The sequence below is a fragment of the Bombina bombina genome, chromosome 3 (genome assembly GCF_027579735.1).
Source record: "Bombina bombina isolate aBomBom1 chromosome 3, aBomBom1.pri, whole genome shotgun sequence".
Classification (NCBI taxonomy): Eukaryota; Metazoa; Chordata; class Amphibia; order Anura; family Bombinatoridae; genus Bombina; species Bombina bombina.
The window spans coordinates 476195234-476215156 of record NC_069501.1 but is presented as its reverse complement, the minus strand read 5'-3'; the positions used below and the strand labels follow the sequence as shown (position 1 = coordinate 476215156).

General features: G+C 39.2%; 1 protein-coding gene across 1 annotated transcript in view; it reads left to right on the top strand.

Annotated features, from left to right (window-relative positions):
- BLTP3A (bridge-like lipid transfer protein family member 3A) overlaps positions 1-19923 on the top strand; it is a 197243-nt gene that overhangs the window by 112548 nt on the left and 64772 nt on the right. Inside the window, exons 10-18 of the mRNA XM_053706791.1 lie at positions 11489-11629; positions 11779-11855; positions 11932-12058; positions 12165-12355; positions 12520-13664; positions 13868-14013; positions 14136-14245; positions 16220-16337; positions 17820-18094. Of these exons, the coding sequence (XP_053562766.1) occupies positions 11489-11629; positions 11779-11855; positions 11932-12058; positions 12165-12355; positions 12520-13664; positions 13868-14013; positions 14136-14245; positions 16220-16337; positions 17820-18094 (2330 nt within the window). The remainder of the gene's footprint in view (positions 1-11488; positions 11630-11778; positions 11856-11931; positions 12059-12164; positions 12356-12519; positions 13665-13867; positions 14014-14135; positions 14246-16219; positions 16338-17819; positions 18095-19923) is intronic.

Genomic DNA, 19923 nt, shown 5'->3' with positions numbered 1-19923 from the left:
CCTACATCTCAGACCTTGTCTCCAGATACTCTCCCTCCCGTCCCCTTCGCTCTGCTCATGACCTCCTACTCTCCTCCTTTCTTGTCACCTCATCACACTCCCGTTTACAGGACTTCTCCAGACTGGCTCCCATCTTGTGGAACTCTCTGCCTCGCTCCACAAGACTCTCTTCTAGTTTTAAAAGCTTCAAGTGCTCCCTAAAGACTCTACTGTTCAGGGACGCATACAACCTACGCTAACCCTTCCTAATACTAGTTCCTCTCCTCCACTGCAATCCCCTGAACCCTCTTAGCATGTAAGCCTAAAAGTCCAGCTGTTTGTAGATTACCTTCTTAAGAGCTGACTACAACAGTGCAACTTTTGGCAGGGCCCTCTACCCTATAATTTTATTGTTGTACTCCCCCTTTTGTTTATAGCGCTGCGGAATCTGTTGGCGCTCTACAAATAACCGATAATAATAATAATAATAAAGTAATCGGCTTAATGGTAGCGGCAATGGACATAGTGCCGTTTGCCCGCCTACATCTCAGACAGCTGCAACTCTGCATGCTCAGTCAGTGGAATGGGGATTACACAGATTTGTCCCCTCTACTAAATCTGGATCAAGAGACCAGGGATTCTCTTCTCTGGTGGCTATCTCGGGTCCATCTGTCCAAGGGTATGACCTTCCGCAGGCCAGATTGGACAATAGTAACGACAGATGCCAGCCTTCTGGGCTGGGGTGCAGTCTGGAACTCCCTGAAGGCTCAGGGCTTGTGGACTCAGGAGGAGACACTCCTTCCGATAAACATTCTGGAACTAAGAGCGATATTCAATGCTCTTCAGGCTTGGCCTCCGCTAGCTGCGGTCAGGTTCATCAGATTTCAGTCGGACAACATCACAACTGTAGCTTACATCAACCATCAAGGGGGAACAAGGAGTTCCCTAGCAATGTTGGAGGTTTCAAAAATAATTCTATGGGCAGAGGTTCACTCTTGCCATCTCTCAGCTATCCATATCCCAGGAGTAGAGAACTGGGAGGCGGATTTTCTAAGTCGGCAGACTTTTCATCCGGGGGAGTGGGAACTCCATCCGGAGGTGTTTGCACAGTTGATTCAAACCAGAACTGGATCTCATGGCGTCTCGTCAGAACGCCAAGCTTCCTTGTTACGGGTTCAGGTCCAGGGATCCCAAGCTAGCGCTGATAGATGCTCTAGCAGTGCCTTGGTCTTTCAACCTGGCTTATGTGTTTCCACCGTTTCCTCTGCTCCCTCGTCTGATTGCCAAGATCAAGCAGGAGAGAGCTTCGGTGATTTTGATAGCTCCTGCGTGGCCACGCAGGACTTGGTACGCAGATCTGGTGGACATGTCATCCTTTCCACCTTGGACTCTGCCGCTGAAGCAGGACCTTCTACTTCAAGGTCCCTTCAAACATCCAAATCTAATTTCTCTGCGTCTGACTGCTTGGAGATTGAACGCTTGATTTTATCAAAACGTGGTTTTTCCAAGTCGGTCATTGATACCTTAATTCAGGCTCGAAAGCCTGTCACCAGGAAAATCTATCATAAGATATGGTGTAAATATCTTCATTGGTGTGAATCCAAGGGTTACTCATGGAGTAAAGTCAGGATTCCCAGGATATTGTCTTTTCTCCAAGAAGGATTGGAGAAGGGATTGTCAGCTAGTTCCTTAAAGGGACAGATTTCTGTTCTGTCTATTCTTTTGCACAAGCGTCTGGCGGATGTTCCAGACGTTCAGGCGTTTTGTCAGGCTTTAGTTAGAATCAAGCCTGTGTTTAAACCTGTTGCTCCGTCATGGAGTTTAAATTTAGTTCTTAAAGCTCTTCAAGGGGTTCCGTTTGAACCTTTGCATTCCATAGATATCAAGCTTTTATCTTGGAAAGTTCTGTTCTTAGTAGCTATCTCTTCGGCTCGAAGAGTTTCAGAGTTATTTGCCTTGCAGTGTGATTCCCCTTATCTGATCTTCCATGCAGATAAGGTAGTTTTGCGTACCAAACCTGGGTTTCTTCCTAAGGTGGTATCCAATAAGAATATCAATCAAGAGATTGTTGTTCCGTCACTGTGTCCTGATCCTTCTTCAAAGAAGGAACGTCTGTTACACAATCTTGACGTGGTTCGTGCTTTAAAGTTTTATTTACAAGCTACTAAAGATTTTCGTCAAACATCTGCATTGTTTGTTGTCTACTCTGGTCAGAGGAAACGGCTTCAGCAACTTCTCTTTCTTTTTGGTTAAGAAGTATAATCCGCTTAGCTTATGAGACTGCTGGCCAGCAGCCTCCTGTAAGAATTACAGCTCATTCCACTAGAGCAGTGGCTTCCACATGGGCCTTTAAAAATGAGGTAAAAAGTCAATTTTCGTGTGAGCACCTGAACAACTGCACAGTCTTTATGTTTTGTTAAAGTTAACGTTAACTTCTGTTCCTTTGAATATTAGCCGGAACAGGTGGTATTTATTAAAGACTCACCCCGCTTGAGGATCCCTGCCAGATACCGCAGCTTTTAGGAGACTCGCCCGTCCACAGAGAGCGTGCATTCACATTCCGATTTGCTTTTAGGCCGTGGGTTAGCTCAGTCAGAGTCCCTTCATATGCCTCCGGCTTCGTCACTGCTCTCCTCCTGGGCCGTTGCTCCACTTGCGGGAACCTGCGGGGACTTGGCGTGTGACGTCACCGATTCTTTTGGCTCGCGGCTTCTGGATCCTTTCGCCGTTAGGTCAACCTCAGGTGTTGGCTTAATCACCTTGCGGATATGGAAGTATCAATGTGCTTGCTCCGTTTCTCGAATAGCTATATACAAAGTGATGAGCTGCACCAGAGTACTTCTTTTAAAATGACTTTATTGTTGGTCACCAATAACTTCACCAGGGAAGTAACAACAAAGAAGGGGGCTTGGTGGTGTGTGTGGATAACACCCAAAGAGCTATTGCTGACGCGTTTCAGCCGATAGGGCCGTAGTCGTAGCATAAAGCTCTTAATCTCAACTACCTTTAAATACCTTGTGCACAATTGTGATTGGATAAAAACATTTATCCTGGGCGTTATCCTGAACACACCTATTTATTCCAGTTTCACATACATCGGTTCTAAATAGAAACAATTGTTACATACTGTTAACTAGTCACAAAATTTATATGTGTCATCACTGCAAGCATCGAAAAACGATAAATCAATACATTATAATACGTTAATATACTCGAATTAGTCAAAATAATCTAATTCGTTACATAACAGAAAAAGAAAAAACTTTTATAGTGCTTTGATACATTTGCTCTATTTCTGGGAACAAAGTTGAATAAAACTTCCCAATAATAATTGTTGAATCGTTCTTTTTATAACATTCTGTTATATATTGTCATTAACTACTTACTTGTGTTTATGATTACTTTAAAAATTGCTATAATAAGAGGTGGGAATAGTTCAAGCTGTCAATGCTGCTCTTTTAATTTAACGAAGATTAACATTAATTAAAGCATATATATATATATGCAAGTAAAACATACCAATTGTCATTCTGAATACACAGACCAAGAACTATTCCCAGAAATTGATGATATCAAACTCCGAATTTAAACCTAGTGGTATTCTTGTTCTTAGCCTGTGTATCCAGAACGCTTCCCTTTTGGACAAGAGCTTATCTCTATCCCCACCTCTAGTTTTACAATTTACTTTTTCAATAATGGTCCACCTTAAAGTGTCAGCTTTTTTGTTGTGTTTCAAATTGAAATGCTGTATCAACGGAGTAGTCAGTTTGCCTGCCTTAATATTATTTACATGTTCACGGATTCTATCTCGTGTTTCTCTAGAAGTGAGACCCGTATATTGGACTCCACATTCTATACAGGTAAGTAAATATACCACGTAAGTGGCTCTGCAGTTAAGGCAGGAATAGTGATTAAATCTCTCCCCTGTTACTTTACTCGAGAAGCCTTCTCCACTTTGGAGATAACTGCATGCTATGCATGACGTGTAGCTACACTTGTATACTCCTTTAAACCACAAGATGAAAAGATTGATCACCGAGTCTAACAGTATTTCGTTCTTGATCTGCCCCTCCTGGGGGGTTGTCGCTGCTGTAAAGGGCCTTCTTTTAGAATCCCTTTCCCTTTTGTATCGCTTCCCCCCCCTTCGAACCCTTGTGGGACTTTGGAAAAAACCTCCGCTATGTCTGATCTATCCTGTTCTCTTTGGAACCCTCTATCTGTCTCCTGTTCTAAAGCCTGATACCGAGAAGCCTCAACCTCTGTGGGTGTAGTTGCTAAATGTGTTAAGGAGTTCTCTGGGTTTGTGTTTGTGTGAGAAGCCCTCTCCTGTACTATATTTTCTTCCTCTCCAGATGTAGAACAATCACCCGAGGACTCTGCCTCACTTTCATTAAAAGTTACTTTTTTAGACTTGAAAGCTAATTTATTTGATCTTTTACCTGACTTTTTGCTTTTTGGAAATCTTTTTTGATCGTTCTCCCTTCTATAATTAGTTCTTTGCTTTCGGTTCCAGATATAAATTTTATTATTCTCATAATCACTAAGATCCCTTAGGTATTTATCATGTTTAATAGCAATGATCAATGCTTTAGACTCTGCTATAGTAGCCTGTAAAATTGAGTCATATTTTTGAAACTTTAACTCTTTGCTGCGTATATTTAGTTCAATCTGCAAAACATCAATCTCTCTAGAAACAGTAACTAACATTTTAGATTTAAACTCAATCAACATTCCCATCAATTTTAATGAACAGTCACCCCAGAAGGGTTTTCAGATCAGTCACAAAAGGACAGTTCATACGTCTCAGACGAAACTGTACCACACAAGAGGAGTATGAAAAACAAGCTTTAGACTTGGAGAACCGCTTATGCCAGAGAGGATATAACAGAAAGGAGGTGTCATTGATTAAGATGGACATAGCGAAGAGAGATCGGTCAGAGTTTTTAAAAACAGAAAAAACAACCAAACATGAAATCTCAAAGGGTGTCACTTTCATCACAGGGTACAGTAACCAATACCATCAGGTCTGCAACATCATACGGAAACATTTCCGTATGTTGTCAGCTGATGATGATCTTAAAGATATAGTCACACGAGGATGCAGATATGCCTTTAAGAGAGGGAAAACTTTAGGAAACATTCTTGCCCCCACACAGTTATACTCCATGAGACCAGACCATTCATCGTGGTTAAGGTTTAAAGGAGTATACAAGTGTAGCTACACGTCATGCATAGCATGCAGTTATCTCCAAAGTAGAGAAGGCTTCTCGAGTACAGTAACAGGGGAGAGATTTAATCACTATTCCTGCCTTAACTGCAGAGCCACTTACGTGGTATATTTACTTACCTGTATAGAATGTGGAGTCCAATATACGGGTCTCACTTCTAGAGAAACACGAGATAGAATCCGTGAACATGTAAATAATATTAAGGCAGGCAAACTGACTACTCCGTTGATACAGCATTTCAATTTGAAACACAACAAAAAAGCTGACACTTTAAGGTGGACCATTATTGAAAAAGTAAATTGTAAAACTAGAGGTGGGGATAGAGATAAGCTCTTGTCCAAAAGGGAAGCGTTCTGGATACACAGGCTAAGAACAAGAATACCACTAGGTTTAAATTCGGAGTTTGATATCATCAATTTCTGGGAATAGTTCTTGGTCTGTGTATTCAGAATGACAATTGGTATGTTTTACTTGCATATATATATATATGCTTTAATTAATGTTAATCTTCGTTAAATTAAAAGAGCAGCATTGACAGCTTGAACTATTCCCACCTCTTATTATAGCAATTTTTAAAGTAATCATAAACACAAGTAAGTAGTTAATGACAATATATAACAGAATGTTATAAAAAGAACGATTCAACAATTATTATTGGGAAGTTTTATTCAACTTTGTTCCCAGAAATAGAGCAAATGTATCAAAGCACTATAAAAGTTTTTTCTTTTTCTGTTATGTAACGAATTAATTATTTTGACTAATTCGAGTATATTAACGTATTATAATGTATTGATTTATCGTTTTTCGATGCTTGCAGTGATGACACATATAAATTTTGTGACTAGTTAACAGTATGTAACAATTGTTTCTATTTAGAACCGATGTATGTGAAACTGGAATAAATAGGTGTGTTCAGGATAACGCCCAGGATAAATGTTTTTATCCAATCACAATTGTGCACAAGGTATTTAAAGGTAGTTGAGATTAAGAGCTTTATGCTACGACTACGGCCCTATCGGCTGAAACGCGTCAGCAATAGCTCTTTGGGTGTTATCCACACACACCACCAAGCCCCCTTCTTTGTTGTTACTTCCCTGGTGAAGTTATTGGTGACCAACAATAAAGTCATTTTAAAAGAAGTACTCTGGTGCAGCTCATCACTTTGTATATAGCTTTAAAAATGAGGCTTCTGTTGAACAGATTTGTAAGGCGGCGACTTGGTCTTCGCTTCATACTTTTTCTAAATTCTACAAATTTGATACTTTTGCTTCTTCTGAGGCTATTTTTGGGAGAAAGGTCTTACAGGCAGTGGTGCCTTCCGTTTAAGCGCCTGCCTTGTCCCTCCCTTCATCCGTGTCCTATAGCTTTGGTATTGGTATCCCACAAGTAATGGATGAATCCGTGGACTGGATACACCTTACAAGAGAAAACAAAATTTATGCTTACCTGATAAATTTATTTCTCTTGTGGTGTATCCAGTCCACGGCCCGCACTGTCATTTTAAGGCAGGTGTTTTTTAATTTTTAAACTACAGTCACCACTGCACCCTATAGTTTCTCCTTTCTCTTGCTTGTCTTCGGTCGAATGACTGGGAGGTGGCAGTTAGGGGAGGAGCTATATAGACAGCTCTGCTGTGGGTGATCCTCTTGCAGCTTCCTGTTGGGAAGGAGAATATCCCACAAGTAGTGGATGAACCCGTGGACTGGATACACCACAAGATAAATAAGTTTATCAGGTAAGCATAAATTTTGTTTTTATGACCTTATCTCTTCTATAACCCACTGGGAGTGTAATTTCTTCTACTGGCTGTGTTAACACAGCTTGGTCTCGAGGTCAAAAACTTCCAGGATGGGTGGGGATACCACAGGCTAAATAAACTATTTCAAATGTCAATTAATGGAAGGTTTACAAGGTTAATGGAAATACTTGTAAACAATTTAATACACTCCAGCAGGTAAAGTGGATCATTGGGAACAAATTAAAGGGGAGACATTTTTTGAGTAAACTGTCCCTTTAACCTAACCTTCCCAATGCCCTATAGACACCTTTCTATATGCTTAAATGGTTACTAATGTATCTTGCTTAGAAGCTCAATAGATAATTAATTAAAATAAACATAAGTGCAGCGAGTCTTCTTAATATAAAATAATAATTAAAAATACAAAACCGTGTTAAGAGAAAATTAAGAAGCCCACTCTTAGGTCAAATATACTGTACTTGCTGGAATATTTAATAATAGGCAGAACAGAACTGTAACGACTTACATAGGAGATGGGGCAAGAAAGTAGAGATCTTTTGAGAATTATGGCCATTATCAAATAAAGTGCCAACATTTATTTTGTTAAAGCAGCTCGCCAAACGTGCATTAAGTTATAGAAGGGCTCTCTTACTACTGAATTAACAGTGATTGTTACACTTTGTGCCAATATATAGTCTGTAGGGCTGGTCTATAATTCAGGTTGTTGGGTCAGTGTCATGAGAGACTGGAGAATAGCATCAGTACTAGTATTACTCTATATGACAGGGTATAGCAGCCATTTATTCAATGATAGAGAAAAAAACAAATATACTCTGCTATATCAGAATTTAAATAAGCAAGGCCACTCTTGGTCTTTAAAGAAACTGTTAACCCTTAAATGCTCTCCCCTTTAATTTGTTCCCAATTATTAATTTTACCTGATAGAGTGTATTAAATTGTTTACAAATTGCTTCTTTACCTTTATAACAGCAATTGAAATAGCTTATTTTGCCTGTGGTATCCTTACCTGTACTGAAAGTTCCTGTACTCAAAAGGACGGTCAACACCAAAATTGTTCTTGTTTAAAAAGATAGATAACGCCTTTACTACCCATTCCCCAGCTTTGCACAACCAACATTGTTATATTAATAAACTGTATAACATTTAAACCTCTACATTTCTGCCTGTTTCTAAGCCACTACTGACAGCCTCTTATCGCATGCTTTTTTATTAGCTTTTCACAACAGGAGACTGCTAGTTCATGTGGGCCATATAGATAACATTGTGCTCAATCCCGTGGGCTGTGCACAACACGGCACTAATTGGCTAAAATACAAGTCAATGGATAATAAATTAAACGTCATGTGAGAAGGAGGCTGTCAGAAGAGGCTTAGATACAAGGCAATCACAGAGGTAAAAGTATATTAATAACCATGTTGGTTATGCAAAACTGGGAATGGATAATAAAGGGATTGTCTATCTTTTTAAACAATAACATTTTTGGAGTTGACTGTCCCTTTAAAGGGACAGTCTACACCAGAATTTTTATTGTTTTAAAAGATAGATACTCCCTTTATTACCCATTCTCTAGTTTTGCATAACTAACACAGTTATATAAATACATTTTTTTACCTCTGTGATTATCTTGTATCTAAGCCTCTGCAAACTGCCCCTTTATTTCAGTTCTTTTGACAGACTTGCATTTTAGCCAATCAGTGCTGGCTCCTGGGAACTCCATGTGTGTTAGCCCTCTAGTGGTGAAAAACTGTCAAAATGCCCTGAGAGAAGAAGCAGCCTTTAATGGCTTAGAATTTAGCATATGAACTTCCTAGATTTAGCTTTCAACTAAGAATACCAAGAGAAAAAAGCAAAATTGGTGATAAAAGTAAATTGGAAAATTGTTTAAAATGACTGTCCCTTTAATAGCATCAATCTGTTTATTACAGTTTATTACATTTTGGTTCTATTATATTTTATGTACTTTCAGATTTCATTATCACGCTTTAGCCTTGATAGGTGCTCAAGCCCTTATGTTACAGTCTCAAAGTGAATTTAATTTTTTTTTTTTGAATTTTTTTTTTATGTTGCCAGCTCCCCAAGACCAGTCACACGGATGACCCTTGAGTATCATATACTTTAGCATTACCCTGATCAGATTGGGATTTGGTGCTTTGCTAATTATAGCATCATTTTATTATATTACTTCAACAGTTCTGTTCCAGTAATGACATGAAATAATAGAATTAGTATTTCCTGTCTTTTTTTGTAGGGAAAAATGTAATCGTCTGTGTAATATTACGGAAAACTGTTTGAATGATGAGGCAAGTGCACCTATTGGAGCAAATTCATTTAGAAATATCAATCAAAGTAACATGCAAAATATCATTGCAAAAAAAAATTAGAAAGTTTTTGTAAATTGTTGTGCAGGGGACATGATAATAAATTGTTATAAAATATTTAAACAACCTGTATTTGCTTCCCTGGATAAAAATTACATTGCATTTTTAAAAAGCATTAATATATGTGTTAAAGGGAGAGTCTACACCTTAGTAATCTTAAAAGGGACACTGAACCCAAATTTTTTCTTTCATGGTTCAGATAGAGCATGAAATTTTAATCAACTTTCTAATTTACTCCTATTATCATTTTTTCTTTGTTCTTGTGCTATCTTTATTTTAAAAGCAGGAATGTAAATCTTAGCAGCCAGCCTATTTTAGGTTCAGCACAGTGGATAGCGCTTGCTTATTGGAGGCTGACATTTACCCACCAATAAGCAAGCATAACCCAGGTTCTCAACCAAAAATGGTCCGGCTCCTATGCATCACATTTCTGGTTTTTAACTCAAGATAGCGAGAGAAGGAAGAAAAATTGATAATAGGAGTAAATTAGAAAGTTGCTTAAAATTGCATGCTCTATCTGAATCGTGAAAGAAAACATTGGTTTTTGTGTCCCTTTAAAGTTTTGCCTTAGATTAAACAGCAAATGGCACTGCTTTCTTTATCATGCAGCTGGCTGCCAAGCTCCGCCTACTGATGACATCACAATCTGGGATGCATATGGCGTCCAGTCACAAACGGCTCACTAGTTGGATTCAACAGACTATCAATGCTATTCAGCAGAGTGCCTAGATGCAGCCCAGATCGTGATGTCATCAGTAGACAGAGCTTGTCAGCCATTTCAAAGTGGCCTTAAACAATATTCATTATAAAATAACTTTTTTACCGTTCCTTCTGTTTTTGCTTCTTTACAAAAATAGTAACAACTGAAATACATTTTCTTTAAGATTTACAGGTAGTTTGACACATAGTTTGCATTTAGAGAGATAGCTTGTTAAAGCCATTCTGTTTTGTATGCTTTGTAATCATTTGGTATTACAAGCACAGGAGGCATGAACAGAAGACAGGACATACTTGGCAAACAATACGTAACTTTTGGAGTATTTCAGAAAATGTGCTGATATATGAAGAGTTTGCAGCATTGAATGATAATTGAGATCTCAGACCTTGTGAAACTCAGTGACCATTTATGTAATAGTTATTTCAGAATAATACAAAATAAAAACCTTTTAGTAATGCCCATTTGTTATTTATTTTGCCTGGTTTTCCTGTAATTTTATTTCTGAAAATTTGTAGTGTTCTAGGCATGTACATTTGGAAGTTTCGGATGCCTCGGGATGAAGAAGAAGGCGGCCGCTTGCGGCATTAGTCTTTTTTTGGAGCCGGATTTATTTTTGTGAAAGTGCAGCACGTTAAGATCTGATCCAGATCTTTGTGTGTTGCACTTTCACAAGCAAAATCTGCCTCCAAAAAGAACCAAACTCTGCACGTGGCCGCCGTCTTCCGTATTCGGAGGCATCCAAAACTTCAAAGAGGCTGGAGTGCATTCCATGGAATGCAAAATCCTGATACTCTTACATGCTGTGCAGTGATTGGTTGATGTGTGCAGGAGTGCCTTTTATAGCTGCCCCTGTTTTCCCACCATGGAATAAGGTAAACATAATTTGAGGCTTTTCAAAGGGTGTGTTCTGGGCTTGCAAAACAATGCATATGTTTTTAACGAAATGCTTTGAAACCGTTTATTTCACTTGCAAATCACACTGCAATGCTCTGAATAATTTCTAATGATAAGCAGCTCTTTAACGCCTTTTAAAATGTTGTGTGTCTTTTTAAAGCACTGAATTCCTTCTGCCTCCAACGAATCTTTGAAATGCATGCACCTGTGAAGTAATTACTTCCATGTTGGCTCTGAAGTGGCATGTGCATGGAAGCTGTATATAACCTTTAAAGGCACATAAAAGTAAACACTGCTGTGCATTACACAAGCAGAGTATTTTCATTTATCGTGCCTGGAGAAGACCAGGGTTTCTCCAATGCATTACAACCTGCCATTGTGAAATGTGCATATCCATTTCTTGCATATATTTTACTGTTCTTGCATTGTATTATTTGGCAGTTAAAGTGATATACGTATTTGCCTTAATCTTTCCTATAGCTCTATATTAAAATAGTGTGGATAATGTAGCACAGTTTCTACCTCTCTTTAGGGCAGAGCTGTACACACTGGCATCGTGTGTCCCCTGCAATGGGATCATTTGAGAAGTGGGCACAAGACCTGGCAGAAGAAAGAGAAAAAAAGGAGGAAGAGGAGGACTACATATTGGGAAGACTGCCTTCCCAGAAACAAGGTTAAAGATTGAACGTTCCTTTCTGTTATGTTGGATAACAGTGCTTCTCTTCACTTTTCCATTCGTGACAAACCTTTCGCTAACCACTTTATTTCCTTATGTATCTTATGTATCTTACCTTTGAGAATCTCATTGATTGTTCTTTACAGGCAGTGGGAAATCCTCTTCTGCTCCTCTCTACTTCAGCTCTATCCTGATCCGAGTAGATGATTTGGATATAAATCAGGTAAAGAATACTGATCATGGCGGGAGGACCTAAAGACTCAAGGAAATTGGAGGTGACGCCTATTTTTCTTCCCTAGGTCTCATCGTCCGGCGAGATCCCTCAGAAGCCTCCCCTTATTTCTTGTGGCCGACTTCCAGATGCATGCTCTGCCATCCACTTGCAGTACGCAGAGTATTACCGCCTCCCCGGTGACAGGCGCCCAGGTAGGTAGTATAGGTCATCATTACTGCACGCTTTTCACTGGTCTGTACAATCCTATTCACTTTTTCTTATTTACCTTCTACGCTTTTTTTTTTTTTCTTTTCACAGTGCCCTGCCCTGCCCTGTACATCCAGCTACATAGTTTGTTGCTTTCCCTAGCATCTCCTTCCGTTATCTGGTTGAATCTATTTCTGCTGGATTTCTCACAACGCCTTCAACAGTTTACCAGTATCACTTCTGCAGTAGGGGATAGAGCAAAGGAGCACAGAGATGTGCGTCTAGATGGATTCAACCTCAAGGTGTGGTTTATCTCTTTCCCTGTCTTTGTATGTAGCACCTAAATGCGTTTTCCTTTTATGATTATGTGCAATTTGCTTTTTTACCACTTTTGATCCTGCTCCCTTCACTTGCGCTTGCTTTGTCTGCTTCTACTCACCTCTCTATCTTTTTCTCTTTTTCACAGCTTCGATTTCCCGTGCCCCTCCCTCCTTTCAGTCCAGCCAATCGTCCCAACTCTGTGTGTGCTCATCTCTCTTTAGTAACCATTACAAACACACGGCAAGCCCCTGGATCCTCCCTTCCGTTACTTCAAGAGACGTTCCGCTTGTTTGCTGCTCATCATTCCTTCCACTGGCCCCCAGGCCCCTTGCATCCAGTCTTCCTTGCCCATGCCTACCCCTCATCATCTCCTCCAGGGAATGCTTTGTGGGCCATGCACAGCCCAGGCTTGTCCCTGTATTTTGAAGGTGGAACACCAAGGCACCAGGAATTTATGCACCCTGTACAGTTCACTGCCTGGGTCTGTCTGCTCAGCCCTGATGATCAATTACATGTGTTGTTTAGTGTAAAGGACCTAGCAAGACTGCAGCTAAACCACTACCAGTACCTCACACTTTTACGTGCCCAAGAGGAGCTACAAGCTCTGCTGGAGGGATTTGAAAGCTTTGTACCATCGCTTCCTAGTTCTACAGAGTCCTCTCCACACCCCACCCCCACAATAGCCTGTGTTGGCTTCATGGTTCCAGAAATAATTTTAACTCTGCTGCTCCCTCCTTCCACATCCTCAGGCACCCCTCTTCGGCGGGGAGAATCTGAGCAGAGCAGTTTGCTTGGATCTGAAATGACAGAAGGGGGCATGGGAAGTGAAGGGGAAGTTCATAGATTGAGTCCTATCGATGGGGAAAGGCCACAAGACCCTCTGAATGGGAAGAGATTAGATTACAAGTCTAATCAAGAGGATTCTGTACAGGACAAGACTCTGGTTCATGATTCCCAGCAAGGAATGCTTCAGGTAAAGGAAAGCAGGCCTAACTCCTCACATGAGGATCTTACTTCGGAAGCTCTACAGGGAAAGGAGCCTATGCAAGATGTTTTGCAGGAGATGGAACTTTTGCATGGTTCTTCAGAAAAGAAGGGACAGACTCCAATTGGCTTGCAAGGGAAGGATCAGCCAAAAGATGTGCTGCCAGAAAAGGAGGTGTTGCGAAATGTTTCACAAGGAAAAGATTTTGCACGTGACACTTTGCTTTCCACATTTGGATTGACACGAGAAACAATTAACCTTGGAAGGGAGAGAATGCAACGCTTCTTGAAAGACACAAAACCGAAGTGTGTAATGCTATTCATTTCTTGCCCAGTTTCCATCTCTGTGTTTACTATTTTTCCCTTTTTTTAATGCAATATCGGTCTCTTTTATAACAATACAATTTCTGTCTAATTTCTGATTTATTGTTCTACCTTTTTTTAGATAATTCCTCTGCAATTTTTTATTGATAACTTCCTCATTTCTTTTTTCTTTTTTTTTATCCTAGAGAAAATGACCCTCATAACCGCATCCATGCATCTCTCTCACGGACACCGTCTCAACAGTCTCTTGATACTATCTCTTTAGAGAGCTTTGATGTTTTGTCCCTTGACAGTGAAACTAGCGATGGCTTTGTAGTTCTATTAGATTCAGGTAAAAAAAAAAATCACTCACGAGATTCCTATATTAAATTAGTCAACTGCATTGATGGAGTTGTTATCCCTTTTAAATTATTATTTCATATTGTAATTTTGTGCTTTTTATCCTCCAAAAAGCTCTTTCAACTGGTTTAGATCAATCTGGAGATGCTACTGGATCTGGGGAATCTGTGGTAGCTGAGCAAAATGATGCTTCCCAGAGTACAGAGGGACCAGAACCACAGCAGGTTAGGAGAGTATTGAATAAAAATGTACATCCTCATGTTACATAATTAAAGGACCACTAAATACAGTGACATTTGATACACAATAAAAAAGATGATGCAACAGCATTTTCTTTGAATTTAAAATGAGCAGTAGAATATTTTCTCCAAAATGTCAGTTAATCCCTTTTTCCCGCCACCTATATCATGTGACAGCCATTAGCCAGTCACAAATGAATATACCTGCAATTTTGCATATGCTCTTGTAAGAGCTGGAACCTCAGTGTGCAAATAGAAAGAATGTTTACGTTTTGATAATGGAAGCATATTGAAAAGTGTTTTTGGGGGGGTTTGTTTAAATTGCATGTTTTATCAGAATCTTGAAACTTTTTAATTTTGACTTTAGTAGCCCTTTAAAAAACAAATCCTTATTTTATGATGAATAAACCATTTGGACTATATCTTTAATTAAAAAAACTATCTTTAGACAGGTTTTCCTTATTTATTAAGAAAATAATTATTTAAATAAAAAAAAAAATATTATCCACCCTGCTAATATGTCATAATCTATCAAATAGCTGTATTTTAAAATATTGGAGATAACATAGTTTCTACCTCTCATATGGTAGAACTGTAAACACTGGCATTCTACACTAACATTTTATTTAAGAAAGAAAAAAAAACAGTTTAAATGACCATTAAATATCGTAGAATTGCATACTCAACAAATGCATAGTAAAAAGACAACACAATAATATTTAGTCTGAATTTGAATTGGGCAGATTTTTTTCTGATAAATTTCAGTTACTTCAATTTTCCCTGCCCCCTGTATCACGTGACAGTCGTCAGCCTATCACAGAATGCCTACACATAAATCGTATGAACTCTTGCTCATCCTCAGTATTAGCTGGCACCTCAAAGTGTGTGTATAAAAAGACTGTGCCCATTTTGATAATGAAAGTAAATAGGATACTCAAAGTGAATCATGAAAGTTTATTTTTTAAGTTAGTGCCCCTTTCATTATTTTTGGACTATGTCTGCTCCTAGGTGGTAACTCACCATAGAACAAGCTACTGAGCTGCTATTCATTCCTGGTACAGTGCTTCTCTTTCTGTATGCATTTGTTTTAGTACCCTGGGGAAGTCTCCCGAAGAGTAATGGGGGGGGAAACAGGCATGGACTCGTGCCCTTTGTGCTTAGAGGGATATGGCTACACCTCACTGACGAGGCACAAAGAAGGCCAAAACAATCATCTGGGGTTGCCATGTTCCTTGTTCAGAGGAGGATTGTTTGTTATTTCAGGGCTGGACTGACCTTACTAGGTGGGATCAGACTGATATACTTCAGGAAAGTTCTCCTCTGTGAAAAGCACAACTGGGCTACAAGAGGCTGCTCTTAGGTGGTAACTCGCCATAGAACAAGCTACTGAGCTGTTGTTCGTTCCTGGTAGAGCACGTCTCTTTCTAAGCACTTGTTTTATGACCCTTGGGAAGTCTCCCTAAGGGTGATGGGGGAAACAAGATGTGGACTCCTTGCCCAATGTTCTTAGAGGGATGTGTCTCCACCTCACTGACGAGGCCCACGAAAGGCTAAAATGATTGTCTAGGGTTGCCATGCTCCTTGTTCAGAAAAGGATTGCCTGGTATTTTTGGGCTGGACTGACCTTACGGCCAGATTAGACTGATATACTCCAGGAAAGTTCTCCTCTGTGAAAAGCATAATTTGACTAAAAAAGTATGTTCCTAGATGTTAACTCGCCATTGAACAAGCTACTGAGCTGTTCCTGGTAGAACACTTCTTTTTGTATGCTTTTGTCTTTTTACACCTTATGGTCTTTTGACAGTTTTTTTCTGGCACCACTTCGTTTGTGTAATTTAGTTTTTGTAGTTTATTGGAATTTTTTTTTCTGAACTCTTATGTATTGAAAAGTATATACAGTTTTATGAGACTGATATCTTTTGTCCACCAATAAGGAGTCATGTGTGTTCTGTATTTCAGATCCTGACGGTTGCACTTTACAACATCAGCTCTGTTTCGCACCTACAAGGGAGCAATCTCTGTACCACTGTCCAAGCCATGGATATCAGTTTTGGTCCAAAGACTGAAAACAGCGAGGGTAGGTTACCTACAGAAATAGGTTAACATTTCAAATCAATGCATATTTCTCTCACTACTTTCATGTCAACGTGTTTAATATAATATTACAAAGCCCCAACCTACTCCACAGTGCTTGACAAAGTAATATTAATAAAAGAATGATAAAAAGCTAGCAAGAAAGAAGTTAACGTTTTAGATTTTTTTTTTTGTTTGTTTTCTAAATTTAAGGTTTGATTAATAAAAAATGTTTTTTCTTATTAGTAGTAATATTAATAATAAAAACAAACATCTGGCCCTGCACCCCCCATACCCGTTTTTGATACACCAAATCTTAGATTCCTGAAATCTTTCACCTGTTGTTGTCTACTGCATGTTCTCTCTTTCAAGCACTGCTTGGCCTGGTTGCTATGCTTCCTGAAAGCCAAGCAGAAATTTGACAACACTGCCCCATAAGCTCTTCTAACCCTTGGGACGGTATCCCAGTGCTTTTAAAATAATATTGAGTTCTACACATGGAACATGTGCAATAGGTTGCTGATTCCTGTACGATATCAATATAATAATGCCCAGTAAAATGTTAGTGAGGTCATGGTAAAGTATACTAAAAAGACAAAAAACTAGCTGTATAATCTTGCCTGATATTGTTTTCAACTGCAAATGTATTCTGTCAGTGTTTGACAGGAAGTTTTCACAGCAGCAATACAATTTCACTTAAAGGGACATACAATCCAATTGTAAATGTATATATACATCATAGTAGGGATGTGGATTTGGATTCTTCGCTAGGCACCCTGCTATTTTTGGAGCTGGATTTATTCTTGTGAAAGTTCAACACACTAAGATCTGTGCAAATCCAGATCTTAGTATGTTGCACTTTCACAAGAATAAATCTGGCTCAGAAGAAAGCCGAATAGCGCAAGCTGCCACCTTCCGCATTCAAATGCTAATGAAGGATCCGTATGTACATGCCTAATACATAGTTTAGGTCAGCAGTTTAAAGGACGTGCAAACCAAAATAAATCTTTCATGGTTCAGATAGTGTTTAGTTTCAAGCCAAGCAAAGTAAAGATGGCGATTGATGGTTACACATGTATTACACACGCCTCTTGTTATTGGCTCACCAGATGGGTTTAGCTAGCTCTCCAGAAGTACAATATTTCTTGAAGCTGATTTTAATTCTGTCTTTACTACTTTTAAAATGCTCTAATACAATATTTCTCAATTCGAGTCCTTCCAAAGAGTGCAGTTTGTTTTACCAGTTTTCACAGGAATTAGAGAATCCTCAATTTTCAGTTAAATTACAAGAAAAGTCTTTAGTGCCCCTTTAAAGGGACATATTAAACAAAAATAAATTGCTCCTTTTTGTTTTAGCAGGTTATTTTTTTGAGCACTGTCCTTTTAACCCTTCAAACCCACGTTTGTGAATATTCTCTTTCCTAGATACATTTTAGTGGTTAGCTGTTGTAAGATACAGATAATTATGTCTTCTCTTTCCCAACAGATCCCCTAGAGGCAATGTCACCTACCTCACCTACGTCTCCTACCTCTCCCCCTTCACCTCCACGTGTCCATCTTCAGTTTGACATAGGTCCTGTCGCTGCCCCTCTTTCACCCTTAGCCCAGCGCAATGGATTTTTGCAGTTATGGATTCAAAACTTAAGCTCAGAAATCCCTGTTTCTTCCCTGACTCACCTTGGACCATTTCTTGAGGATGAACAGCCACCTGAAATCATCCCCATCACCATCGCGGTAGCTCAAAGCTGCATTACACTCAGGGTGAGTATGTGTCTGTATTTATATATGTATGAGTACTAAACTATTTATGCAACAAATATTTTACAAGGACATTCTAGTGCAAAAACAACTATTTCTGGGGCTGAATACGTCCTGTGATTGGTGAGCTGTGTGGCTGCTGCTGCTGATTGGCTCACCAGATGTTTCCAGCTCAAGACTAGCAGTTCTCTGAGGCTTTCTAGCAGGATTTTTAGTATCTCTTTAATCTCTATGTGGGGGGTTAAACACATTATGGGGCATATTTAACAATGTGCGAGTGGACATGATACAAAGTAGCGTATCATGTCCACTGCACATCGCTGCCCACCGATAAATGCTGACAACATACGCTTTCAGCATTTATCATTGCACCAGCAGTTCTTGTGAACTGTTGGTGCAATGCCACCCCCTGCAGATTTGCGGCCAATCGGCCGCTAGCGGTGGGTGTCATTCAACCCGATCGAATTTGATTGGGTTGATTTCTGTCCGCTGCCTCAGAGCAGGCGGACAAGTTATGGAGCAGCGGTCTTTAGGGGCCATACAAGAGCTTGATAAATATGCAAAAAATCATGCTCCAACAAATTAGCACTTTTTTATGTGGAGGGACTGATGTTATTGGCCAAGAGCCACGTTACGTTATACTCATGCTAAATATAACAGCAAAATGAAATTATAATCACATTTTTAGTTAAAAAACAACAACATAGGAAATCATGTTACTGTTTTTTTTTTTTTCATTTTATTTATTTTTTTATTGGAGGAGAAATTATAAACAAGAATTCAATAATACAATACACATTGCCCGTGAAATATTTGACACATCAAAAACTTAACCATTTATACCTAACTAACAAGGTACAATTCTCGATCACTTGAACTTTCTGTGTGTCTACAAACAACCTATTATAAACAATTAACATTCCTTTTTAACAGGATAGCTTAACTGTACCCTCCAATCTTTATTGTCAAACCACTTATTAAATATGCCGGAACAGATATGTAAGGTCTCTAGACCTTATCCCAATTTGATCTGTTCCTTAACCTGAATCCTGAGTTCATCTAACTTGTCTGATTCTTGGACCTGTCGTGGCCTTTTTTGCATACTGTGCAGATCCTTTCCTATCTACTCTGCCCTGTACTCAAGATTTTCTTTCGCAAATTATAAAAAATAAAATACTCTTACCACTCAGGGGAAAAAAAGGTGGGGGGGGGGAGAGGGAGGAAAAGAAAGAAAAAAAAAAGAAGAAAAAAAAACAAAAAAAAAAACCTGCTGGTAGGTTCCAGGTTGATTTTACCAGTCTACTGACCCCACCTTAACGACGGTGTGCCCAGCTTGACGGTAATGATCCGTCTAGGATTAATTCTAAGAAAGGTGTAGTGCCTTGGAATGACGAGAGAATATACTGTTGGACTATTATAGGTTCTCCCTGAATATACTTTTTCCATTTCTTAAAGAATAACTGAACCTGCTTGGCTGCTCCTTTGTCTAATCCTATTATCTCTATCAAAATCTGACTTCTCATGGCGTTTATGAATTCAGTAATTGAGGGAGCATCTTTTTGCTTCCACCTTTTGCATAGCTGGTTCCTTACAATCAAAATTGCTAAGTTTATGAGAAGTCTGTCTCCTATATTCTGTGATGGGTACAAAAAGAATATATGTTGTGCCTCGAATTCTAGCTTGACTCTAACTTTCCTGTTAATCCAATATTGAATTCTACTCCAATATTGCGAAGTTTTCGGGCAAGACCAGAAATAGTGCAACAAGTCCGCGTTTACTTTCTGGCATTTAGGGCACACAACCTGTGATTGAGACCATTTGGCAATTCTGGC